This window comes from Mesoplodon mirus (assembly GCF_964341445.2).
Source record: "Mesoplodon mirus genome assembly, chromosome: 6".
Lineage (NCBI taxonomy): Eukaryota > Metazoa > Chordata > Mammalia > Artiodactyla > Ziphiidae > Mesoplodon > Mesoplodon mirus.
The window spans coordinates 73,457,413-73,481,020 of NC_138982.1; the positions used below are offsets into that span (position 1 = coordinate 73,457,413).

Genomic DNA, 23,608 nt, shown 5'->3' on the forward strand with positions numbered 1-23,608 from the left:
CGCTCTTGAAACTGATGTTTCCTTTCTCCAAAATGAAAGGAAGGAGAGAGAGAGAGACAGAGAGACAGAGAGAGAGAGAGAGAGAGAGACAGAGAGAGACAGTGACAGAGAGAGAGACAGAGAGACGGAGAGGGAGAGAGAGAGAAAGAGAGAGGGCTGTAATATTGCTCTAGAGCTCTGAAGAAAAGGGAGCCTAAGACTGGGGTGTGACTGGGAGGGAGTTGAGGACTAGATGGATCTGCCGAGATATGCACATATTAGAGCTAGAGACCGGGATGCAGGTTTAGCTAGAGAATCAGATTCATTGTTGTATAGACATTCAAGTGGCAACTCTTAGAGTATTTTAATGTTTCGTGCCACTGACACACCCATGCGGAACATGGGGCGCATGGATTGAGCCAGTCGAGAATCACTCAACACAGAGTGTAGGAGGCACATGTGTTGGGAAATAGTTTTGAAAGAAGCAGTGGAAGGGATGATCTGCGATGACGTTACGATGCCACATGGATTTGGCTTTTCAGTTCATTTGTGCATCGCTTTAGTTGTAACTAGGCTTATCTTTTGAGAGGTGTGTGCGTGTAGTGTGTGGCTGTGGACACACAATAGGAGAGAGAGAGGGACGGAGAGAGATTATATGCCTGCATAATATACCGGGCACAGTGGTTACTATGAAGCCTGGCAATGAAAGTTTTTGCAGACTTCTGTCCTTGTGTGCAAAGGCGATGCCCTCAAGGAACCCTTCCACCCCATGCACCCAGAAAGCAAGTGAAGGTTGTCACTGTGAGAGTGTTTTCGTGATTCCACTAAGGTGTGTTTGTGGCTACAAGCTACGGGACTAGACACGGGCATCTGGACCATCCTCCCATGCTGTCCCAGGCCAAGGGAGGGATTTCACGTCCCCAAGGAAACGCAGCAGAATACAAAGCGACCAAAGCACAACCGAGAACTTGAAGTGAGTGCCCAGATTTATTGATTGGATCAATGGAATGTCACATACAACGGGGATATCCAGTTCAGCGTTGGGTCCTCCTCGTTATCATTGAACGGCTGGAATTCCTTGAGGCTTCAGAGAGGGTGTCCCTTCTGGTGCCCATGCTTCGTGACAGTCTGTGTGGAGCATGGCATCGCTCGTGGGCACACTGCAATTGCTGTCGACAGTCTTCTTGCCATGGTCTCCCTGCCAGACACTATCATGAGCGTTGCATATTCCTTCTTCTTTCTCTCCCCCATGGCTCTGCCTCCCAGGAAAGGAGGCTTGAAAGGGGCTCGGGGGAAGGCCTTCCTTACTCCCCCTAAACCTGTGGCACTGGGGAGCCTGGCAGCATGTCGAGCAGGGCCTGGAATTCTTCCTCGCTGAGGGGGGCTTCGAGGGTTGCCGCAAGTTCCTCTTCCTCAGAGTCCGCATTCAGAAAAGGGCGTGCCTTGTCCAGAATATCCTCGTCTGACAAGAGTTCGTCCAGGAGGCTTGAGGAGCCTGGAAGGGCTGAGTGCTGGGGCTGTTGCTCCAGCTGGGGAGGTGTCTCTTCACCTGAGGTTGCCTGCTGCTGCCAGAAGTCTGTCTCTGGCGGTGCAGGCAGCCCGATGCCCCCCTGGGCAGGCTGCCCACTGGCGATGAGAGCATGTGTCCCTTCACCCCACGGAACTGTGGCCGGAAGAGGCTGTGGGTTCTGGCATCCCTGAAGTGCTGCCAGGCTGGGCTGGACCACGATGAACATCAACGGCTGGCCCACACAGCACCCAAAGGCAGCCCCTGGCACAGGAAAGGAGGGGGAGAAAACAGGAGTGGCCGCAGCAAAGGATTGCATGCTCTCAGGTGCATGAGAGGGAGGATAATGATGAGAGGTGCTATGGACAGTGGGCCAGGGACTTTGGTCCGACGGGGCAGTCACGGCTGATGTGGCATCTGGGCCTTCGGCCAGGGCATTCACAGGCCCACTAGCGCTCTGCTTTGGGTGCCGAGCTCTTCGGTTCTGGAACCATATCTAGGGAACCATATGGGGCGACAGGAACATTAGCAGCGTGACAGTCCAGATCAACTTGCAGCCGCCCCATTCCCGGCCCGCCCCAGTCCACCCCGCCCTGCCCTTCCACGCCCTCCAGTCTGTCAGGCCCATGGCAAGTACTGGTGGGCCTCATCTAAGGGCCATTTTCCCTAAAGCTTTCGCCTTGGCTCTTGAAAATGCGGGAGGACGTCAGGGCAACCCAGGACCCACCCCACCCCTCCCCACCCCTGGCTTTGAGGAGAGCCGTCATTGCCCAGCTACAACCTCAGGCCCCTCCCTGGCTGCCCAGGACTTCCATTGCCCTCTCCTCTTCTGGAAATGGGTGCCTTCAGGTCAGCCCCCTTGGCGTATTCATAGGATGAAGGGAACGTCCTCCCAATCCCCCCTCTCCAAGCCTACCTACAGCCAGCAGCAACCCGTCGCAAGGGTTAACACTCCTTTCTCTTGGGAGAAGCCAAGTTCCACCCACTGGTGGAGAACTTACCTGGATTCGAGGTTCAGGTATTCCTGTCTGGTGAGCCAATTCTTCCCTGGCAGCAATAGATGGAAATCGATCCCTCTCAAAGGCTTGCACAAGGACCCTTGTTTGAGAAGGAGAGATGAAAGTCCTCTTTCGCCTGGCCTCTCTTCCCAAGTTTTCTAAAGAAGGACACACAGAGAAGAGAGGACATTCAGGCCGATTTCAGCACGTTCACAGCAGATCCAGTGTGTGGTATGTAGGAAGTGGCATGTCATAGATTAAGATCGATACATCGATACATCTTATTCAGTGCTATGTGAAAATGCCCCATGTGATGGAAGAAGGGATTTCTGCACATCCAGGCAGGTTCCGGACCCAAAGATTCCAAGCCTTCCTGGCCATGCATCTCCCCACCCTCCAACAGGGGCATGATGATCCTGTGTGGAACAGGAATGGGGCAAGAACCCAAGATATCATGGTATCCTCTCTGAAGCGTTCTTGGCCTCCCATGGTCATCCACGTCCAGAGATGATTCTGTCTCATAGAGATGCTCTGGGGAAATGACTTACGGATGCTGGGAACTTACCTCGAGTCAAAGCCTCAGGTGGTGGCGGCCGCAGCGACTGTGACTGCCCTCCTTTGAAGCCATTCTCCGACAGCAATCGGCTCTGCTTTAGGCATCTTCTTCGCTGGTTTTGAAACCAAACCTGGGTACAAAGAAAGAAAGCCTTGTCTTTCAATGCTTATGCACGTACTTCCACGATCTATTGCAGGGATGCACCATAAAACAAACGCACAAACGCACCAGCCAGCCAGCCAGCCAGCATCAAGCCGACTAATGGAGACCCAGTATGGCCCGTCTGCCCCCAGTGGAAATATTTACAGTGCACAGGGACTGAACTCTCACTAGCACGTAGAATGTAGACTCCGGCTTTCACCTGTGAAGAAGTGCACCAGATTCCATTATACACAATCTGTGTCCATGAAAACAATCCTTCCTCTTCGAGTCACCTTACTGGTGTCCAGAGTAATGACTTGTGACACAGGAGGAGACAATGCTTGCTTTCCCACAGTCAGAATGGGATGGATAGGTACCTCTCTCTCTCTCTCGCTCTCCCACGCCCCACCCGTTCTCATCATAACTACCATTTTCTCTGTGGCTCTTTTGGTCTCTGTCTAAGATTCCCTGCATGTACCTGTTGACATCTGTCTCTGTTGCCACCCGCCTGCCTGCCCACCTGACTGCCTGCCTGCCTTCCCCTCTCTCTGTCTCTGTCCCAGGCTCTCAGGCTCCATCTGCTTTCCCTCATTTGGTCTCTTTGCCTCCCCTTCGGTCTGGTCCATGCCCGATTCATGTTTCCCTGCCTCTCTTATGTCCCCAGAGGCAGTGCTGTCTCATGACACGCAATCATATCCATTAGCAAGTGCCCTCACGAAAACCACTCTTCCCGTGTTGCCTGAGAACTACTCATTGACAGTTACTTCTCAGGGACTACATGCCTCCATCACTGTGAGGTCAGGAGGCTCTTATGAACCTGCTCCCTATCTTCAGAATATGTGTCCTTGTCTTCAACAGTGAAGCAGTGTGCATGCTGCCTCATTCCCCGGGGCCGACCTGCAGTATGGGCCTGTGCTTGTGTGCGTGTGTGTGTGCATGCTTTTAGACATTTCTGATGCTGGTGTGTGGAAAATTTGACAGCCTGAGCAAAAGTGTTCATAGGGAATGTCAATCAGTCTTTGGCGACACTTCGTATGGTCACATGAGGGGTGATCCTACCTTTGGTGACTCCTCTCCAACCTACCCAGAGAGGGAAGTCTTCAGCACAGCTAGTTCCTAGGAGGCCAGCCATTCAGGGAACACCTCCTTGGCACCACCAGGCCCTCCTGCTTCCTTGGCCCCTCACCCTTTTTCTTGACCACCCATTTGAATGGACCGCTCGCCACACAGCGCAGTCTGGCTGCGTTTCCCAAAGGGAGCCACGTTCCTTGCCAAGATTCGAGACCCTTCTGTCTGGAACACCCCGAAGAGGAAGACCCAAGAGCAAGGACTCCAACGGGCGTAGGGTGACTTGCGTCTGGACATGGACCCCGAGACGGAGAATGGATCGAGAGACTCGGACGTACCTGAATTCTGCTTTCTGCAATGCCCAGTTCTCGTGACAGCCGTTCTCTGGTCGTTATCCCGGGGTAGGGGTTCTGTTGAAAGAGTGCTTGCAGGGTGTCCTTCTGATTCAGCCTCAGAACAAGCCTCTTCCTTTGCAATGGTCTTGAGAGTCGGCCTGTGGGAGAGAAAAGGGGGAATGTGTCAGGGGCGATTCCATGGAGGTTCAAACCAATGGTACCAGTCCAGTGCTGGTCCTTGTGCCACTTGAAAAATCTCTAAGCCAGGGGAAGACTCTGCATTTGGAACAACCGTGGGTACACCCCGAAAGCCACGCTGAGTGGGACCATGGGGGCTCAAGCTAAGCTGAGGGTCAAGGCTATGGGGATCCCCTCACTACTCGCCAAGGATCCACAGGACGCCATGCAAACAGAAGGGGAGAGCCCTAGAAAAACAGGCTAACATGACCAAAATGGGTGGAAGGATTTTCCACTTGTGGAGGCCTGGGAAAGGCTTGATGGCTTCTACCAGATTTACCTCGACCTCTATGCTAATGAGAGGAGTGAGGCTTCTGGCCTGTCATTTGCACAGAGTACCTGCGTTTTCACTATTTGAAAGGAAATGAGACGAAAGCCAAACGAAGCCAGACAAACACACAAGCCAACCCCCGACACAGAACGCACAAGAAGATTGTTTAGAAGACCTAGCGTTTTGAGATAAGGACCAGCGTGGTGACCCGTCTGATGGTGCCCACCCACCCACACACCCACAACAGCCCGGTACTCCTCGGAAGATGGGTTTCCCTTTCTAGGCACCGAGGTCCTGCTGACTCGCCGTGTGCTCCTGCTATTCATTCAGCTGGGCAGCCTTGAAGGGCTTCCCCCACCCCTGTCCTATTTGAGGTTGCATCTTCCTGGTGGTAAGGGAATAGATGGGTGCTCCTTTCCTGCCTTCTAAGGCGGGAGCCAGCTGTGATGGCCAGGGTGGGTGTGGTTTCAGGCACGTCCAGCACACCCCTGACATCTTGAGTTTCCTGAACTCTCTCCAACTCTAGGACAACACCAACCCTTCTGCAAGGGCTACCTGCTCTAGCAGCTGGCAGCTGGTGACGTAGTTTCATCACCAAGTCTCCCCATGGAAGGAGACAAAGCAAGGCAATCGTTTCGGACCCCTTTAGGGGACTTCCTTTAAAAGCGCCCTTCCTTCCTGCCAGCTCCAAGGAAAATCTTTGGAAAGCACTCAAGGAACGGATGTGTCACACTGCGGATTTTGGCTTTCCAGAGACTCCTGCAGTGCCTACCTTAGAGTCCAATTAGAGACAGTTCGAGTGCTCCTGGAATCTCTTTCCCAGGCTCTAGCTTTCAGTTGTGCTCAAAGGAAAACTCTCGTTTTCTTCTATTCCCAATACATACTGGATGTGGATTCTTTCCATGGACACCATAGAAGTTAACCACTTCAAATGGAACATGAAACCAAAGGGAGCAAATCCGTAACAACAGCAAGAATAGAACATGCAAAACCAACTCAAAATCCCAAACACGGTCAACTGGAAACGAGTGTCAGTTTAGTTGGGAACCTTTTCAAACACTCGTGTTCCGTTCACTGCAACCACAGGCTGGGATTTTTGGTAGAGAAGCCATTGTCAGGCAACAGGGCTACCAACTTCCATGTCGATTTCAAGAAGGAAAACAAACGAACCAGCAAACCAGAAATATGTACGTGAAATGCCCAAACCAAGGTGCATCCTTTTGCCCAACTGATTCCAGAAACATGTCCCAGCATATCTGTCTGTGCCAATTGGTGGTCATTGGGAAACTTCAATCTTCGTGGTGACCAACCGTTGGGGTGGGGAGGTGCATGAGTGTATTTGGATGATCCAACCCCAGAGCCCAGATGCTGAGGGCAACGTACCTCTGGAGGTGCTGTATGTGACGGACGAGCTGGACGAATCCATAGTGGGAGACCCAAACGGATGGCACGGAAACTGCTGGCCAACTGTTCAGTACTCAGAAGCTCAGAATTTATAATGGAGGAGGATGCCCCGCCCCTATTTATGTAAATAGCCTCAGATGGTGGGGAACCCTTCCTTGCAAATTGAGAACCTGGAAGGAATCCCATGAGGCAAGTGGGTGTTGGAATGGAAGGCGTGTTGGGAAACTCCCAGGTCCCTTTGAAGCTGCCGGCCTCGTCGTCCTTTCACAGAAAGCTTGGGGTCCGGTGCTCTCTCGTTTTCACACCTTTCCACATCCCACACATACTTTTGCTCTCTGTGGAATTCCCCAACTCTGAGTCCCTCATGCATAGGTGTGTCACTGTACTTTCCCAAATGCAGAGAGAACCTAGAGCCTAGCTTGCCTCGAGTATGATTCCCACTTCGCTCATCACCCCCAGGACGTCATTGCCTCCCACTCCTAAAGTATTTCCTTGGCTGCGTTTAGAGTTCCCGATAATTCACATACTAAGCTTGAGTGCTTATCGAGGGTCTACCCATGGTCCTCAACAGTTTGGGACTATTTCAGGTACCCTGAAACCCACCCCCTTGCTCATATGCCATGGAGAGACCAGAGAAAGGGGCACGCCACACGTATAGGTTTCACAAGAAAAGGAAGTTATTTTCAGTGCTTGTCCTTGGCGTCCAGAAGACAAAGTCAGTTTCACATTCACTGGTCAACTGGCATGTGTGCCAAGAAGAAGGAGAATGGGAAGGTGAAAGGGAAGGGGATGTTGAAGGGGAAGGGGAAGGAGAGGGATATGTAGCTAGTTAGATGATGGATGATGACACAGCTGGGTTTGAAAGGAAAGCTTTGCCTTCCAAGGACAGCCATCCCAACATTTTTGGTGCATTTGTGCTGCACAGAATAGAAGAGTTACAAACAAACCAACCAAAAAACCCCACACAGAAACACAGAACCATCTTTAATGTGTTCCTTTGCCAACAAGGTTCTTTTGCCACCATGTGGATTAACATGAGGACAGAGAGCTTATTTAGAAACAGTTGGGAATCAGAGTAATTACACCAGCAATTCGTTAAAATATGGCTGGTGTGTGTGTGTGTGTGTGTGTGTGTGTGAGGGGGTGTTTGTGTGATCTGTGTGTGAGATTTTCTGCACCCACTAAGGACGGTTGTCAGCTGGTACCTGTGGACGGATGTCAGCGGGACCAGTAGGTGTGTGCAAGTCTCAGGAGGCCCAGGAGGATGTCCTGAGGAGGTGCATGTCTTGGTCCCTCGTCCTGAAGTAACTGAGATCAGAGGGAGGCGTGACCATCTTGTTGCATCGGGGTGGATTTTCCCGAGAACTATGAAGTTTTGGGTGAGATAATCACTGAAACATGGGATTTGCTGGCTCCTCCCAGAAGGCACTGCCTGCCAGACCTGGACCGGCTCCCTCCTGGACAATCCAGGTGGGGAAAGGTTGCTTGGGAGAGCAGAAACTGTGATCTGCATGGCAGCCAGGGAATCCTGAGTGGCCCCAGGTGTGTTTATACACAGGTGGCCTCCCTGTGGAGGTAACACTGCCCGTTCCTGGGCTCCGACGTTTCTCTGGAGCAGACAGCATTGGACAACCAATATGGTACAGCCCCAGCTCCTAGCTCTAGCTACAGTCTGTGCAAGTCCTGCCACCCACAAGCATCTCAGTGTTTCCCGGCACACTGTGACCCAGTGTTCCTCCCGCCCTCTTGAAAGCACCAACTTTTCCATAAGCTGTCTCTTTCCCCATCTTCAGTCCTACTTGTCCTGAGGCTACCGTGGCCAGATTCTTTCCCCAGAAGCCCTATGCCCCCTGTGTGGCTCTTGAAACTGATGTTTCCTTTCTTCATAATGAAAGGAAGGAGAGAGAGAGAGAGAGACAGAGTGACAGAGAGAGAGACAGAGAGACAGAGAGAGACAGTGACAGAGAGAGAGACAGAGAGAGGGAGAGGGAGAGAGAGAGAAAGAGAGAAGGCTGTAATATTGCTCTAGAGCTCTGGAGAAAGGGGAGCCTAAGACTGGGGTGTGACTGGGAGGGAGTTGAGGACTAGATGGATCTGCCGAGATATGCACATATTAGAGCTAGAGACCGGGATGCAGGTTTAGCTAGAGAATCAGATTCATTGTTGTATAGACATTCAAGTGGCAACTCTCAGAGTATTTTAATGTTTCGTGCCACTGACACACCCATGCTGAACATGGGGCGCATGGATTGAGCCAGTCGAGAATCACTCAACACAGAGTGTAGGAGGCACATGTGTTGGGAAATAGTTTTGAAAGAAGCAGTGGAAGGGATGATCTGCGATGACGTTACGATGCCACATGGATTTGGCTTTTCAGTTCATTTGTGCATCGCTTTAGTTGTAACTAGGCTTATCTTTTGAGAGGTGTGTGCGTGTAGTGTGTGGCTGTGGACACACAATAGGAGAGAGAGAGGGACGGAGAGAGATTATTTGCCTGCATAATATACCGGGCACAGTGGTTACTATGAAGCCTGGCAATGAAAGTTTTTGCAGACTTCTGTCCTTGTGTGCAAAGGCGATGCCCTCAAGGAACCCTTCCACCCCATGCACCCAGAAAGCAAGTGAAGGTTGTCACTGTGAGAGTGTTTTCGTGATTCCATTAAGGTGTGTTTGTGGCTACAAGCTACGGGACTAGACACGGGCATCTGGACCATCCTCCCATGCTGTCCCAGGCCAAGGGAGGGATTTCACGTCCCCAAGGAAACGCAGCAGAATACAAAGCGACCAAAGCACAACTGAGAACTTGAAGTGAGTGCCCAGATTTATTGATTGGATCAATGGAATGTCACATACAACGGGGATATCCAGTTCAGCGTTGGGTCCTCCTCGTTATCATTGAACGGCTGGAATTCCTTGAGGCTTCAGAGAGGGTGTCCCTTCTGGTGCCCATGCTTCGTGACAGTCTGTGTGGAGCATGGCATCGCTCGTGGGCACACTGCAATTGCTGTCGGCAGTCTTCTTGCCATGGTCTCCCTGCCAGACACTATCATGAGCGTTGCGTATTCCTTCTTCTTTCTCTCCCCCATGGCTCTGCCTCCCAGGAAAGGAGGCTTGAAAGGGGCTCGGGGGAAGGCCTTCCTTACTCCCCCTAAACCTGTGGCACTGGGGAGCCTGGCAGCATGTCGAGCAGGGCCTGGAATTCTTCCTCGCTGAGGGGGGCTTCGAGGGTTGCCGCAAGTTCCTCTTCCTCAGAGTCCGCATTCAGAAAAGGGCGTGCCTTGTCCAGAATATCCTCGTCTGACAAGAGTTCGTCCAGGAGGCTTGAGGAGCCTGGAAGGGCTGAGTGCTGGGGCTGTTGCTCCAGCTGGGGAGGTGTCTCTTCACCTGAGGTTGCCTGCTGCTGCCAGAAGTCTGTCTCTGGCGGTGCAGGCAGCCCGATGCCCCCCTGGGCAGGCTGCCCACTGGCGATGAGAGCATGTGTCCCTTCACCCCACGGAACTGTGGCCGGAAGAGGCTGTGGGTTCTAGCATCCCTGAAGTGCTGCCAGGCTGGGCTGGACCACGATGAACATCAACGGCTGGCCCACACAGCACCCAAAGGCAGCCCCTGGCACAAGAAAGGAGGGGGAGAAAACAGGAGTGGCCGCAGCAAAGGATTGCATGCTCTCAGGTGCATGAGAGGGAGGATAATGATGAGAGGTGCTATGGACAGTGGGCCAGGGACTTTGGTCCGACGGGGCAGTCACGGCTGATGTGGCATCTGGGCCTTCGGCCAGGGCATTCACAGGCCCACTAGCGCTCTGCTTTGAGTGCCGAGCTCTTCGGTTCTGGAACCATATCTAGGGAACCATATGGGGCGACAGGAACATTAGCAGCGTGACAGTCCAGATCAACTTGCAGCCGCCCCATTCCCGGCCCACCCCAGTCCACCCCGCCCTGCCCTTCCACGCCCTCCAGTCTGTCAGGCCCATGGCAAGTACTGGTGGGCCTCATCTAAGGGCCATTTTCCCTAAAGCTTTCGCCTTGGCTCTTGAAAATGCGGGAGGACGTCAGGGCAACCCAGGACCCACCCCACCCCTCCCCACCCCTCCCCACCCCTGGCTTTGAGGAGAGCCGTCATTGCCCAGCTACAACCTCAGGCCCCTCCCTGGCTGCCCAGGACTTCCATTGCCCTCTCCTCTTCTGGAAATGGATGCCTTCAAGTCAGCCCCCTTGGCGTATTCATAGGATGAAGGGAACGTCCTCCCAATCCCCCCTCTCCAAGCCTACCTACAGCCAGCAGCAACCCGTCGCAAGGGTTAACACTCCTTTCTCTTGGGAGAAGCCAAGTTCCACCCACTGGTGGAGAACTTACCTGGATTCGAGGTTCAGGTATTCCTGTCTGGTGAGCCAATTCTTCCCTGGCAGCAATAGATGGAAATCGATCCCTCTCAAAGGCTTGCACAAGGACCCTTGTTTGAGAAGGAGAGATGAAAGTCCTCTTTCGCCTGGCCTCTCTTCCCAAGTTTTCTAAAGAAGGACACACAGAGAAGAGAGGACATTCAGGCCGATTTCAGCACGTTCACAGCAGATCCAGTGTGTGGTATGTAGGAAGTGGCATGTCATAGATTAAGATCGATACATCGATACATCTTATTCAGTGCTATGTGAAAATGCCCCATGTGATGGAAGAAGGGATTTCTGCACATCCAGGCAGGTTCCGGACCCAAAGATTCCAAGCCTTCCTGGCCATGCATCTCCCCACCCTCCAACAGGGGCATGATGATCCTGTGTGGAACAGGAATGGGGCAAGAACCCAAGATATCATGGTATCCTCTCTGAAGCGTTCTTGGCCTCCCATGGTCATCCACGTCCAGAGATGATTCTGTCTCATAGAGATGCTCTGGGGAAATGACTTACGGATGCTGGGAACTTACCTCGAGTCAAAGCCTCAGGTGGTGGCGGCCGCAGCGACTGTGACTGCCCTCCTTTGAAGCCATTCTCCGACAGCAATCGGCTCTGCTTTAGGCATCTTCTTCGCTGGTTTTGAAACCAAACCTGGGTACAAAGAAAGAAAGCCTTGTCTTTCAATGCTTATGCACGTACTTCCACGATCTATTGCAGGGATGCACCATAAAACAAACGCACAAACGCACCAGCCAGCCAGCCAGCCAGCATCAAGCCGACTAATGGAGACCCAGTATGGCCCGTCTGCCCCCAGTGGAAATATTTACAGTGCACAGGGACTGAACTCTCACTAGCACGTAGAATGTAGACTCCGGCTTTCACCTGTGAAGAAGTGCACCAGATTCCATTATACACAATCTGTGTCCATGAAAACAATCCTTCCTCTTCGAGTCACCTTACTGGTGTCCAGAGTAATGACTTGTGACACAGGAGGAGACAATGCTTGCTTTCCCACAGTCAGAATGGGATGGATAGGTACCTCTCTCTCTCTCTCGCTCTCCCACGCCCCACCCGTTCTCATCATAACTACCATTTTCTCTGTGGCTCTTTTGGTCTCTGTCTAAGATTCCCTGCATGTACCTGTTGACATCTGTCTCTGTTGCCACCCGCCTGCCTGCCCACCTGACTGCCTGCCTGCCTTCCCCTCTCTCTGTCTCTGTCCCAGGCTCTCAGGCTCCATCTGCTTTCCCTCATTTGGTCTCTTTGCCTCCCCTTCGGTCTGGTCCATGCCCGATTCATGTTTCCCTGCCTCTCTTATGTCCCCAGAGGCAGTGCTGTCTCATGACACGCAATCATATCCATTAGCAAGTGCCCTCACGAAAACCACTCTTCCCGTGTTGCCTGAGAACTACTCATTGACAGTTACTTCTCAGGGACTACATGCCTCCATCACTGTGAGGTCAGGAGGCTCTTATGAACCTGCTCCCTATCTTCAGAATATGTGTCCTTGTCTTCAACAGTGAAGCAGTGTGCATGCTGCCTCATTCCCCGAGGCCGACCTGCAGTAAGGGCCTGTGCTTGTGTGCGTGTGTGTGTGCATGCTTTTAGACATTTCTGATGCTAGTGTGTGGAAAATTTGACAGCCTGAGCAAAAGTGTTCATAGGGAATGTCAATCAGTCTTTGGCGACGCTTCGTATGGTCACAGGAGGGGTGTTCCTACCTTTGGTGACTCCTCTCCAACCTACCCAGAGAGGGAAGTCTTCAGCACAGCTAGTTCCTAGGAGGCCAGCCATTCAGGGAACACCTCCTTGGCACCACCAGGCCCTCCTGCTTCCTTGGCCCCTCGCCCTTTTTCTTGACCACCCATTTGAATGGACCGCTCGCCACACAGCTCAGTCTGGCTGCGTTTCCCAAAGGGAGCCACGTTCCTTGCCAAGATTCGAGCCCCTTCTGTCTGGAACACCCCGAGGAGGAAGCCCCAAGAGCAAGGACTCCAACGGGCGTAGGGTGACTTGCGTCTGGACATGGACCCCGAGACGGAGAATGGATCGAGAGACTCGGACGTACCTGAATTCTGCTTTCTGCAATGCCCAGTTCTCGTGACAGCCGTTCTCTGGTCGTTATCCCGGGGTAGGGGTTCTGTTGAAAGAGTGCTTGCAGGGTGTCCTTCTGATTCAGCCTCAGAACAAGCCTCCTCCTTTGCAATGGTCTTGAGAGTCGGCCTGTGGGAGAGAAAAGGGGGAATGTGTCAGGGGCGAATCCATGGAGGTTCAAACCAATGGTACCAGTCCAGTGCTGGTCCTTGTGCCACTTGAAAAATCTCTAAGCCAGGGGAAGACTCTGCATTTGGAACAACCGTGGGTACACCCCGAAAGCCACGCTGAGTGGGACCATGGGGGCTCAAGCTAAGCTGAGGGTCAAGGCTATGGGGATCCCCTCACTACTCGCCAAGGATCCACAGGACGCCATGCAAACAGAAGGGGAGAGCCCTAGAAAAACAGGCTAACATGACCAAAATGGGTGGAAGGATTTTCCACTTGTGGAGGCCTGGGAAAGGCTTGATGGCTTCTACCAGATTTACCTCGACCTCTATGCTAATGAGAGGAGTGAGGCTTCTGGCCTGTCATTTGCACAGAGTACCTGCGTTTTCACTATTTGAAAGGAAACGAGACGAAAGCCAAACGAAGCCAGACAAACACACAAGCCAACCCCCGACACAGAACGCACAAGAAGATTGTTTAGAAGACCTAGCTTTTTGAGATAAGGACCAGCGTGGTGACCCGTGTGATGGTGCCCACCCACCCACACACCCACAACAGCCCGGTACTCCTCAGAAGATGGGTTTCCCTTTCTAGGCACCGAGGTCCTGCTGACTCACCATGTGCTCCTGCTATTCATTCAGTTGGTCAGCCTTGAAGGGCTTCCCCCACCCCTGTCCTATTTGAGGTTGCGTCTTCCTGGTGGTAAGGGAATAGATGGGTGCTCCTTTCCTGCCTTCTAAGGCGGGAGCCAGCTGTGATGGCCAGGGTGTGTGTGGTTTCAGGCACGTCCAGCACACCCCTGACATCTTGAGTTTCCTGAACTCTCTCCAACTCTAGGACAACACCAACCCTTCTGCAAGGGCTACCTGCTCTAGCAGCTGGCAGCTGGTGACGTAGTTTCATCACCAAGTCTCCCCATGGAAGGAGACAAAGCAAAGCAATCATTTCGGACCCCTTAAGGGGACTTCCTTGAAAAGCGCCCTTCCTTCCTGCCAGCTCCAAGGAAAATCTTTGGAAAGCACTCAAGGAACGGATGTGTCACACTGCGGATTTTGGCTTTCCAGAGACTCCTGCAGTGCCTACCTTAGAGTCCAATTAGAGACAGTTCGAGTGCTCCTGGAATCTCTTTCCCAGGCTCTAGCTTTCAGTTGTGCTCAAAGGAAAACTCTCGTTTTCTTCTATTCCCAATACATACTGGATGTGGATTCTTTCCATGGACACCATAGAAGTTAACCACTTCAAATGGAACATGAAACCAAAGGGAGCAAATCCGTAACAACAGCAAGAATAGAACATGCAAAACCAACTCAAAATCCCAAACACGGTCAACTGGAAACGAGTGTCAGTTTAGTTGGGAACCTTTTCAAACACTCGTGTTCCGTTCACTGCAACCACAGGCCGGGATTTTTGGTAGAGAAGCCATTGTCAGGCAACAGGGCTACCAACTTCCATGTCGATTTCAAGAAGGAAAACAAACGAACCAGCAAACCAGAAATATGTATGTGAAATGCCCAAACCAAGGTGCATCCTTTTGCCCAACTGATTCCAGAAACATGTCCCAGCATATCTGTCTGTGCCAATTGGTGGTCATTGGGAAACTTCAATCTTCGTGGTGACCAACCGTTGGGGTGGGGAGGTGCATGAGTGTATTTGGATGATCCAACCCCAGAGCCCAGATGCTGAGGGCAACGTACCTCTGGAGGTGCTGTATGTGACGGACGAGCTGGACGAATCCATAGTGGGAGACCCAAACGGATGGCACGGAAACTGCTGGCCAACTGTTCAGTACTCAGAAGCTCAGAATTTATAATGGAGGAGGATGCCCCGCCCCTATTTATGTAAATAGCCTCAGATGGTGGGGAACCCTTCCTTGCAAATTGAGAACCTGGAAGGAATCCCATGAGGCAAGTGGGTGTTGGAATGGAAGGCGTGTTGGGAAACTCCCAGGTCCCTTTGAAGCTGCCGGCCTCGTCGTCCTTTCACAGAAAGCTTGGGGTCCGGTGCTCTCTCGTTTTCACACCTTTCCACATCCCACACATACTTTTGCTCTCTGTGGAATTCCCCAACTCTGAGTCCCTCATGCGTAGGTGTGTCACTGTACTTTCCCAAAAGCAGAGAGAACCTAGAGCCTAGCTTGCCTCGAGTATGATTCCCACTTCGCTCATCACCCCCAGGACGTCATTGCCTCCCACTCCTAAAGTATTTCCTTGGCTGCGTTTAGAGTTCCCGATAATTCACATACTAAGCTTGAGTGCTTATCGAGGGTCTACCCATGGTCCTCAACAGTTTGGGACTATTTCAGGTACCCTGAAACCCACCCCCTTGCTCATATGCCATGGAGAGACCAGAGAAAGGGGCACGCCACACGTATAGGTTTCACAAGAAAAGGAAGTTATTTTCAGTGCTTGTCCTTGGCGTCCAGAAGACAAAGTCAGTTTCGCATTCACTGGTCAACTGGCATGTGTGCCAAGAAGAAGGAGAATGGGAAGGTGAAAGGGAAGGGGATGTGGAAGGGGAAGGGGAAGGAGAGGGATATGAAGCTAGTTAGATGATGGATGATGACACAGCTGGGTTTGAAAGGAAAGCTTTGCCTTCCAAGGACAGCCATCCCAACATTTTTGGTGCATTTGTGCTGCACAGAATAGAAGAGTTACAAACAAACCAACCAAAAAACCCCACACAGAAACACAGAACCATCTTTAATGTGTTCCTTTGCCAACAAGGTTCTTTTGCCACCATGTGGATTAACATGAGGACAGAGAGCTTATTTAGAAACAGTTGGGAATCAGAGTAATTACACCAGCAATTCGTTAAAATATGGCTGGTGTGTGTGTGTGTGTGTGTGTGTGTGTGTGAGGGGGTGTTTGTGTGATCTGTGTGTGTGATTTTCTGCACCCACTAAGGACGGTTGTCAGCTGGTACCTGTGGACGGATGTCAGCGGGACCAGTAGGTGTGTGCAAGTCTCAGGAGGCCCAGGAGGATGTCCTGAGGAGGTGCATGTCTTGGTCCCTCGTCCTGAAGTAACTGAGATCAGAGGGAGGCGTGACCATCTTGTTGCATCGGGGTGGATTTTCCCGAGAACTATGAAGTTTGGGTGAGATAATCACTGAAACATGGGATTTGCTGGCTCCTCCCAAAAGGCACTGCCTGCCAGACCTGGACCGGCTCCCTCCTGGACAATCCAGGTGGGGAAAGGTTGCTTGGGAGAGCAGAAACTGTGATCTGCATGGCAGCCAGGGAATCCAGAGTGGCCCCAGGTGTGTTTATACACAGGTGGCCTCCCTGTGGAGGTAACACTGCCCGTTCCTGGGCTCCGACGTTTCTCTGGAGCAGACAGCATTGGACAACCAATATGGTACAGCCCCAGCTCCTAGCTCTAGCTAGAGTCTGTGCAAGTCCTGCCACCCACAAGCATCTCAGTGTTTCCCGGCACACTGTGACCCAGTGTTCCTCCCGCCCTCTTGAAAGCACCAACTTTTCCATAAGCTGTCTCTTTCCCCATCTTCAGTCCTACTTGTCCTGAGGCTACCGTGGCCAGATTCTTTCCCCAGAAGCCCTATGCCCCCCGTGTCGCTCTTGAAACTGATGTTTCCTTTCTCCAAAATGAAAGGAAGGAGAGAGAGAGAGACAGAGAGACAGAGAGAGAGAGAGAGAGAGAGACAGAGAGAGACAGTGACAGAGAGAGAGACAGAGAGACGGAGAGGGAGAGAGAGAGAAAGAGAGAGGGCTGTAATATTGCTCTAGAGCTCTGGAGAAAAGGGAGACTAAGACTGGGGTGTGACTGGGAGGGAGTTGAGGACTAGATGGATCTGCCGAGATATGCACATATTAGAGCTAGATACCGGGATGCAGGTTTAGCTAGAGAATCAGATTCATTGTTGTATAGACATTCAAGTGGCAACTCTTAGAGTATTTTAATGTTTCGTGCCACTGACACACCCATGCGGAACATGGGGCGCATGGATTGAGCCAGTCGAGAATCACTCAACACAGAGTGTAGGAGGCACATGTGTTGGGAAATAGTTTTGAAAGAAGCAGTGGAAGGGATGATCTGCGATGACGTTACGATGCCACATGGATTTGGCTTTTCAGTTCATTTGTGCATCGCTTTAGTTGTAACTAGGCTTATCTTTTGAGAGGTGTGTGCGTGTAGTGTGTGGCTGTGGACACACAATAGGAGAGAGAGAGGGACGGAGAGAGATTATATGCCTGCATAATATACCGGGCACAGTGGTTACTATGAAGCCTGGCAATGAAAGTTTTTGCAGACTACTGTCCTTGTGTGCAAAGGCGATGCCCTCAAGGAACCCTTCCACCCCATGCACCCAGAAAGCAAGTGAAGGTTGTCACTGTGAGAGTGTTTTCGTGATTCCACTAAGGTGTGTTTGTGGCTACAAGCTACGGGACTAGACACGGGCATCTGGACCATCCTCCCATGCTGTCCCAGGCCAAGGGAGGGATTTCACGTCCCCAAGGAAACGCAGCAGAATACAAAGCGACCAAAGCACAACCGAGAACTTGAAGTGAGTGCCCAGATTTATTGATTGGATCAATGGAATGTCACATACAACGGGGATATCCAGTTCAGCGTTGGGTCCTCCTCGTTATCATTGAACGGCTGGAATTCCTTGAGGCTTCAGAGAGGGTGTCCCTTCTGGTGCCCATGCTTCGTGACAGTCTGTGTGGAGCATGGCATCGCTCGTGGGCACACTGCAATTGCTGTCGACAGTCTTCTTGCCATGGTCTCCCTGCCAGACACTATCATGAGCGTTGCATATTCCTTCTTCTTTCTCTCCCCCATGGCTCTGCCTCCCAGGAAAGGAGGCTTGAAAGGGGCTCGGGGGAAGGCCTTCCTTACTCCCCCTAAACCTGTGGCACTGGGGAGCCTGGCAGCATGTCGAGCAGGGCCTGGAATTCTTCCTTGCTGATGGGGACTTCGAGGGTTGCCGCAAGTTCCTCTTCCTCAGAGTCCGCATTCAGAAAAGGGCGTGCCTTGTCCAGAATATCCTCGTCTGACAAGAGTTCGTCCAGGAGGCTTGAGGAGCCTGGAAGGGCTGAGTGCTGGGGCTGTTGCTCCAGCTGGGGAGGTGTCTCTTCACCTGAGGTTGCCTGCTGCTGCCAGAAGTCTGTCTCTGGCGGTGCAGGCAGCCCGATGCCCCCCTGGGCAGGCTGCCCACTGGCGATGAGAGCATGTGTCCCTTCACCCCACGGAACTGTGGCCGGAAGAGGCTGTGGGTTCTGGCATCCCTGAAGTGCTGCCAGGCTGGGCTGGACCACGATGAACATCAACGGCTGGCCCACACAGCACCCAAAGGCAGCCCCTGGCACAGGAAAGGAGGGGGAGAAAACAGGAGTGGCCGCAGCAAAGGATTGCATGCTCTCAGGTGCATGAGAGGGAGGATAATGATGAGAGGTGCTATGGACAGTGGGCCAGGGACTTTGGTCCGACGGGGCAGTCACGGCTGATGTGGCATCTGGGCCTTCGGCCAGGGCATTCACAGGCCCACTAGCGCTCTGCTTTGGGTGCCGAGCTCTTCGGTTCTGGAACCATATCTAGGGAACCATATGGGGCGACAGGAACATTAGCAGCGTGACAGTCCAGATCAACTTGCAGCCGCCCCATTCCCGGCCCGCCCCAGTCCACCCCGCCCTGCCCTTCCACGCCCTCCAGTCTGTCAGGCCCATGGCAAGTACTGGTGGGCCTCATCTAAGGGCCATTTTCCCTAAAGCTTTCGCCTTGGCTCTTGAAAATGCGGGAGGACGTCAGGGCAACCCAGGACCCACCCCACCCCTCCCCACCCCTGGCTTTGAGGAGAGCCGTCATTGCCCAGCTACAACCTCAGGCCCCTCCCTGGCTGCCCAGGACTTCCATTGCCCTCTCCTCTTCTGGAAATGGGTGCCTTCAGGTCAGCCCCCTTGGCGTATTCATAGGATGAAGGGAACGTCCTCCCAATCCCCCCTCTCCAAGCCTACCTACAGCCAGCAGCAACCCGTCGCAAGGGTTAACACTCCTTTCTCTTGGGAGAAGCCAAGTTCCACCCACTGGTGGAGAACTTACCTGGATTCGAGGTTCAGGTATTCCTGTCTGGTGAGCCAATTCTTCCCTGGCAGCAATAGATGGAAATCGATCCCTCTCAAAGGCTTGCACAAGGACCCTTGTTTGAGAAGGAGAGATGAAAGTCCTCTTTCGCCTGGCCTCTCTTCCCAAGTTTTCTAAAGAAGGACACACAGAGAAGAGAGGACATTCAGGCCGATTTCAGCACGTTCACAGCAGATCCAGTGTGTGGTATGTAGGAAGTGGCATGTCATAGATTAAGATCGATACATCGATACATCTTATTCAGTGCTATGTGAAAATGCCCCATGTGATGGAAGAAGGGATTTCTGCACATCCAGGCAGGTTCCGGACCCAAAGATTCCAAGCCTTCCTGGCCATGCATCTCCCCACCCTCCAACAGGGGCATGATGATCCTGTGTGGAACAGGAATGGGGCAAGAACCCAAGATATCATGGTATCCTCCCTGAAGCGTTCTTGGCCTCCCATGGTCATCCACGTCCAGAGATGATTCTGTCTCATAGAGATGCTCTGGGGAAATGACTTACGGATGCTGGGAACTTACCTCGAGTCAAAGCCTCAGGTGGTGGCGGCCGCAGCGACTGTGACTGCCCTCCTTTGAAGCCATTCTCCGACAGCAATCGGCTCTGCTTTAGGCATCTTCTTCGCTGGTTTTGAAACCAAACCTGGGTACAAAGAAAGAAAGCCTTGTCTTTCAATGCTTATGCACGTACTTCCACGATCTATTGCAGGGATGCACCATAAAACAAACGCACAAACGCACCAGCCAGCCAGCCAGCCAGCATCAAGCCGACTAATGGAGACCCAGTATGGCCCGTCTGCCCCCAGTGGAAATATTTACAGTGCACAGGGACTGAACTCTCACTAGCACGTAGAATGTAGACTCCGGCTTTCACCTGTGAAGAAGTGCACCAGATTCCATTATACACAATCTGTGTCCATGAAAACAATCCTTCCTCTTCGAGTCACCTTACTGGTGTCCAGAGTAATGACTTGTGACACAGGAGGAGACAATGCTTGCTTTCCCACAGTCAGAATGGGATGGATAGGTACCTCTCTCTCTCTCTCGCTCTCCCACGCCCCACCCGTTCTCATCATAACTACCATTTTCTCTGTGGCTCTTTTGGTCTCTGTCTAAGATTCCCTGCATGTACCTGTTGACATCTGTCTCTGTTGCCACCCGCCTGCCTGCCCACCTGACTGCCTGCCTGCCTTCCCCTCTCTCTGTCTCTGTCCCAGGCTCTCAGGCTCCATCTGCTTTCCCTCATTTGGTCTCTTTGCCTCCCCTTCGGTCTGGTCCATGCCCGATTCATGTTTCCCTGCCTCTCTTATGTCCCCAGAGGCAGTGCTGTCTCATGACACGCAATCATATCCATTAGCAAGTGCCCTCACGAAAACCACTCTTCCCGTGTTGCCTGAGAACTACTCATTGACAGTTACTTCTCAGGGACTACATGCCTCCATCACTGTGAGGTCAGGAGGCTCTTATGAACCTGCTCCCTATCTTCAGAATATGTGTCCTTGTCTTCAACAGTGAAGCAGTGTGCATGCTGCCTCATTCCCCGGGGCCGACCTGCAGTATGGGCCTGTGCTTGTGTGCGTGTGTGTGTGCATGCTTTTAGACATTTCTGATGCTGGTGTGTGGAAAATTTGACAGCCTGAGCAAAAGTGTTCATAGGGAATGTCAATCAGTCTTTGGCGACACTTCGTATGGTCACATGAGGGGTGATCCTACCTTTGGTGACTCCTCTCCAACCTACCCAGAGAGGGAAGTCTTCAGCACAGCTAGTTCCTAGGAGGCCAGCCATTCAGGGAACACCTCCTTGGCACCACCAGGCCCTCCTGCTTCCTTGGCCCCTCACCCTTTTTCTTGACCACCCATTTGAATGGACCGCTCGCCACACAGCGCAGTCTGGCTGCGTTTCCCAAAGGGAGCCACGTTCCTTGCCAAGATTCGAGACCCTTCTGTCTGGAACACCCCGAAGAGGAAGCCCCAAGAGCAAGGACTCCAACGGGCGTAGGGTGACTTGCGTCTGGACATGGACCCCGAGACGGAGAATGGATCGAGAGACTCGGACGTACCTGAATTCTGCTTTCTGCAATGCCCAGTTCTCGTGACAGCCGTTCTCTGGTCGTTATCCCGGGGTAGGGGTTCTGTTGAAAGAGTGCTTGCAGGGTGTCCTTCTGATTCAGCCTCAGAACAAGCCTCTTCCTTTGCAATGGTCTTGAGAGTCGGCCTGTGGGAGAGAAAAGGGGGAATGTGTCAGGGGCGATTCCATGGAGGTTCAAACCAATGGTACCAGTCCAGTGCTGGTCCTTGTGCCACTTGAAAAATCTCTAAGCCAGGGGAAGACTCTGCATTTGGAACAACCGTGGGTACACCCCGAAAGCCACGCTGAGTGGGACCATGGGGGCTCAAGCTAAGCTGAGGGTCAAGGCTATGGGGATCCCCTCACTACTCGCCAAGGATCCACAGGACGCCATGCAAACAGAAGGGGAGAGCCCTAGAAAAACAGGCTAACATGACCAAAATGGGTGGAAGGATTTTCCACTTGTGGAGGCCTGGGAAAGGCTTGATGGCTTCTACCAGATTTACCTCGACCTCTATGCTAATGAGAGGAGTGAGGCTTCTGGCCTGTCATTTGCACAGAGTACCTGCGTTTTCACTATTTGAAAGGAAATGAGACGAAAGCCAAACGAAGCCAGACAAACACACAAGCCAACCCCCGACACAGAACGCACAAGAAGATTGTTTAGAAGACCTAGCGTTTTGAGATAAGGACCAGCGTGGTGACCCGTCTGATGGTGCCCACCCACCCACACACCCACAACAGCCCGGTACTCCTCGGAAGATGGGTTTCCCTTTCTAGGCACCGAGGTCCTGCTGACTCGCCGTGTGCTCCTGCTATTCATTCAGCTGGGCAGCCTTGAAGGGCTTCCCCCACCCCTGTCCTATTTGAGGTTGCATCTTCCTGGTGGTAAGGGAATAGATGGGTGCTCCTTTCCTGCCTTCTAAGGCGGGAGCCAGCTGTGATGGCCAGGGTGGGTGTGGTTTCAGGCACGTCCAGCACACCCCTGACATCTTGAGTTTCCTGAACTCTCTCCAACTCTAGGACAACACCAACCCTTCTGCAAGGGCTACCTGCTCTAGCAGCTGGCAGCTGGTGACGTAGTTTCATCACCAAGTCTCCCCATGGAAGGAGACAAAGCAAGGCAATCGTTTCGGACCCCTTTAGGGGACTTCCTTTAAAAGCGCCCTTCCTTCCTGCCAGCTCCAAGGAAAATCTTTGGAAAGCACTCAAGGAACGGATGTGTCACACTGCGGATTTTGGCTTTCCAGAGACTCCTGCAGTGCCTACCTTAGAGTCCAATTAGAGACAGTTCGAGTGCTCCTGGAATCTCTTTCCCAGGCTCTAGCTTTCAGTTGTGCTCAAAGGAAAACTCTCGTTTTCTTCTATTCCCAATACATACTGGATGTGGATTCTTTCCATGGACACCATAGAAGTTAACCACTTCAAATGGAACATGAAACCAAAGGGAGCAAATCCGTAACAACAGCAAGAATAGAACATGCAAAACCAACTCAAAATCCCAAACACGGTCAACTGGAAACGAGTGTCAGTTTAGTTGGGAACCTTTTCAAACACTCGTGTTCCGTTCACTGCAACCACAGGCTGGGATTTTTGGTAGAGAAGCCATTGTCAGGCAACAGGGCTACCAACTTCCATGTCGATTTCAAGAAGGAAAACAAACGAACCAGCAAACCAGAAATATGTACGTGAAATGCCCAAACCAAGGTGCATCCTTTTGCCCAACTGATTCCAGAAACATGTCCCAGCATATCTGTCTGTGCCAATTGGTGGTCATTGGGAAACTTCAATCTTCGTGGTGACCAACCGTTGGGGTGGGGAGGTGCATGAGTGTATTTGGATGATCCAACCCCAGAGCCCAGATGCTGAGGGCAACGTACCTCTGGAGGTGCTGTATGTGACGGACGAGCTGGACGAATCCATAGTGGGAGACCCAAACGGATGGCACGGAAACTGCTGGCCAACTGTTCAGTACTCAGAAGCTCAGAATTTATAATGGAGGAGGATGCCCCGCCCCTATTTATGTAAATAGCCTCAGATGGTGGGGAACCCTTCCTTGCAAATTGAGAACCTGGAAGGAATCCCATGAGGCAAGTGGGTGTTGGAATGGAAGGCGTGTTGGGAAACTCCCAGGTCCCTTTGAAGCTGCCGGCCTCGTCGTCCTTTCACAGAAAGCTTGGGGTCCGGTGCTCTCTCGTTTTCACACCTTTCCACATCCCACACATACTTTTGCTCTCTGTGGAATTCCCCAACTCTGAGTCCCTCATGCATAGGTGTGTCACTGTACTTTCCCAAATG

At 52.3% G+C, this 23,608-nt stretch overlaps 2 protein-coding genes across 2 annotated transcripts; both read right to left on the reverse strand.

Moving 5' to 3' along the window:
- Window positions 1-1,292: 1,292 nt before the first annotated feature.
- On the reverse strand, window positions 1,293-6,518 carry LOC309805978 (double homeobox protein 4-like protein 4; the record flags this gene model as incomplete). Its single annotated transcript, XM_082624342.1, has 6 exons — window positions 1,293-1,750; window positions 1,868-1,982; window positions 2,488-2,584; window positions 4,368-4,474; window positions 4,588-4,742; window positions 6,476-6,518. 6 exons carry the CDS (start codon window positions 6,516-6,518, stop codon window positions 1,293-1,295), a joined length of 975 nt encoding a protein of 324 aa, XP_082480468.1.
- Window positions 6,519-18,007: 11,489 nt separating this feature from the next.
- LOC309805979 (double homeobox protein 4-like protein 4) lies at window positions 18,008-23,233 on the reverse strand (the record flags this gene model as incomplete). Its single annotated transcript, XM_082624343.1, has 6 exons — window positions 18,008-18,465; window positions 18,583-18,697; window positions 19,203-19,299; window positions 21,083-21,189; window positions 21,303-21,457; window positions 23,191-23,233. 6 exons carry the CDS (start codon window positions 23,231-23,233, stop codon window positions 18,008-18,010), a joined length of 975 nt encoding a protein of 324 aa, XP_082480469.1.
- Window positions 23,234-23,608: the final 375 nt, after the last annotated feature.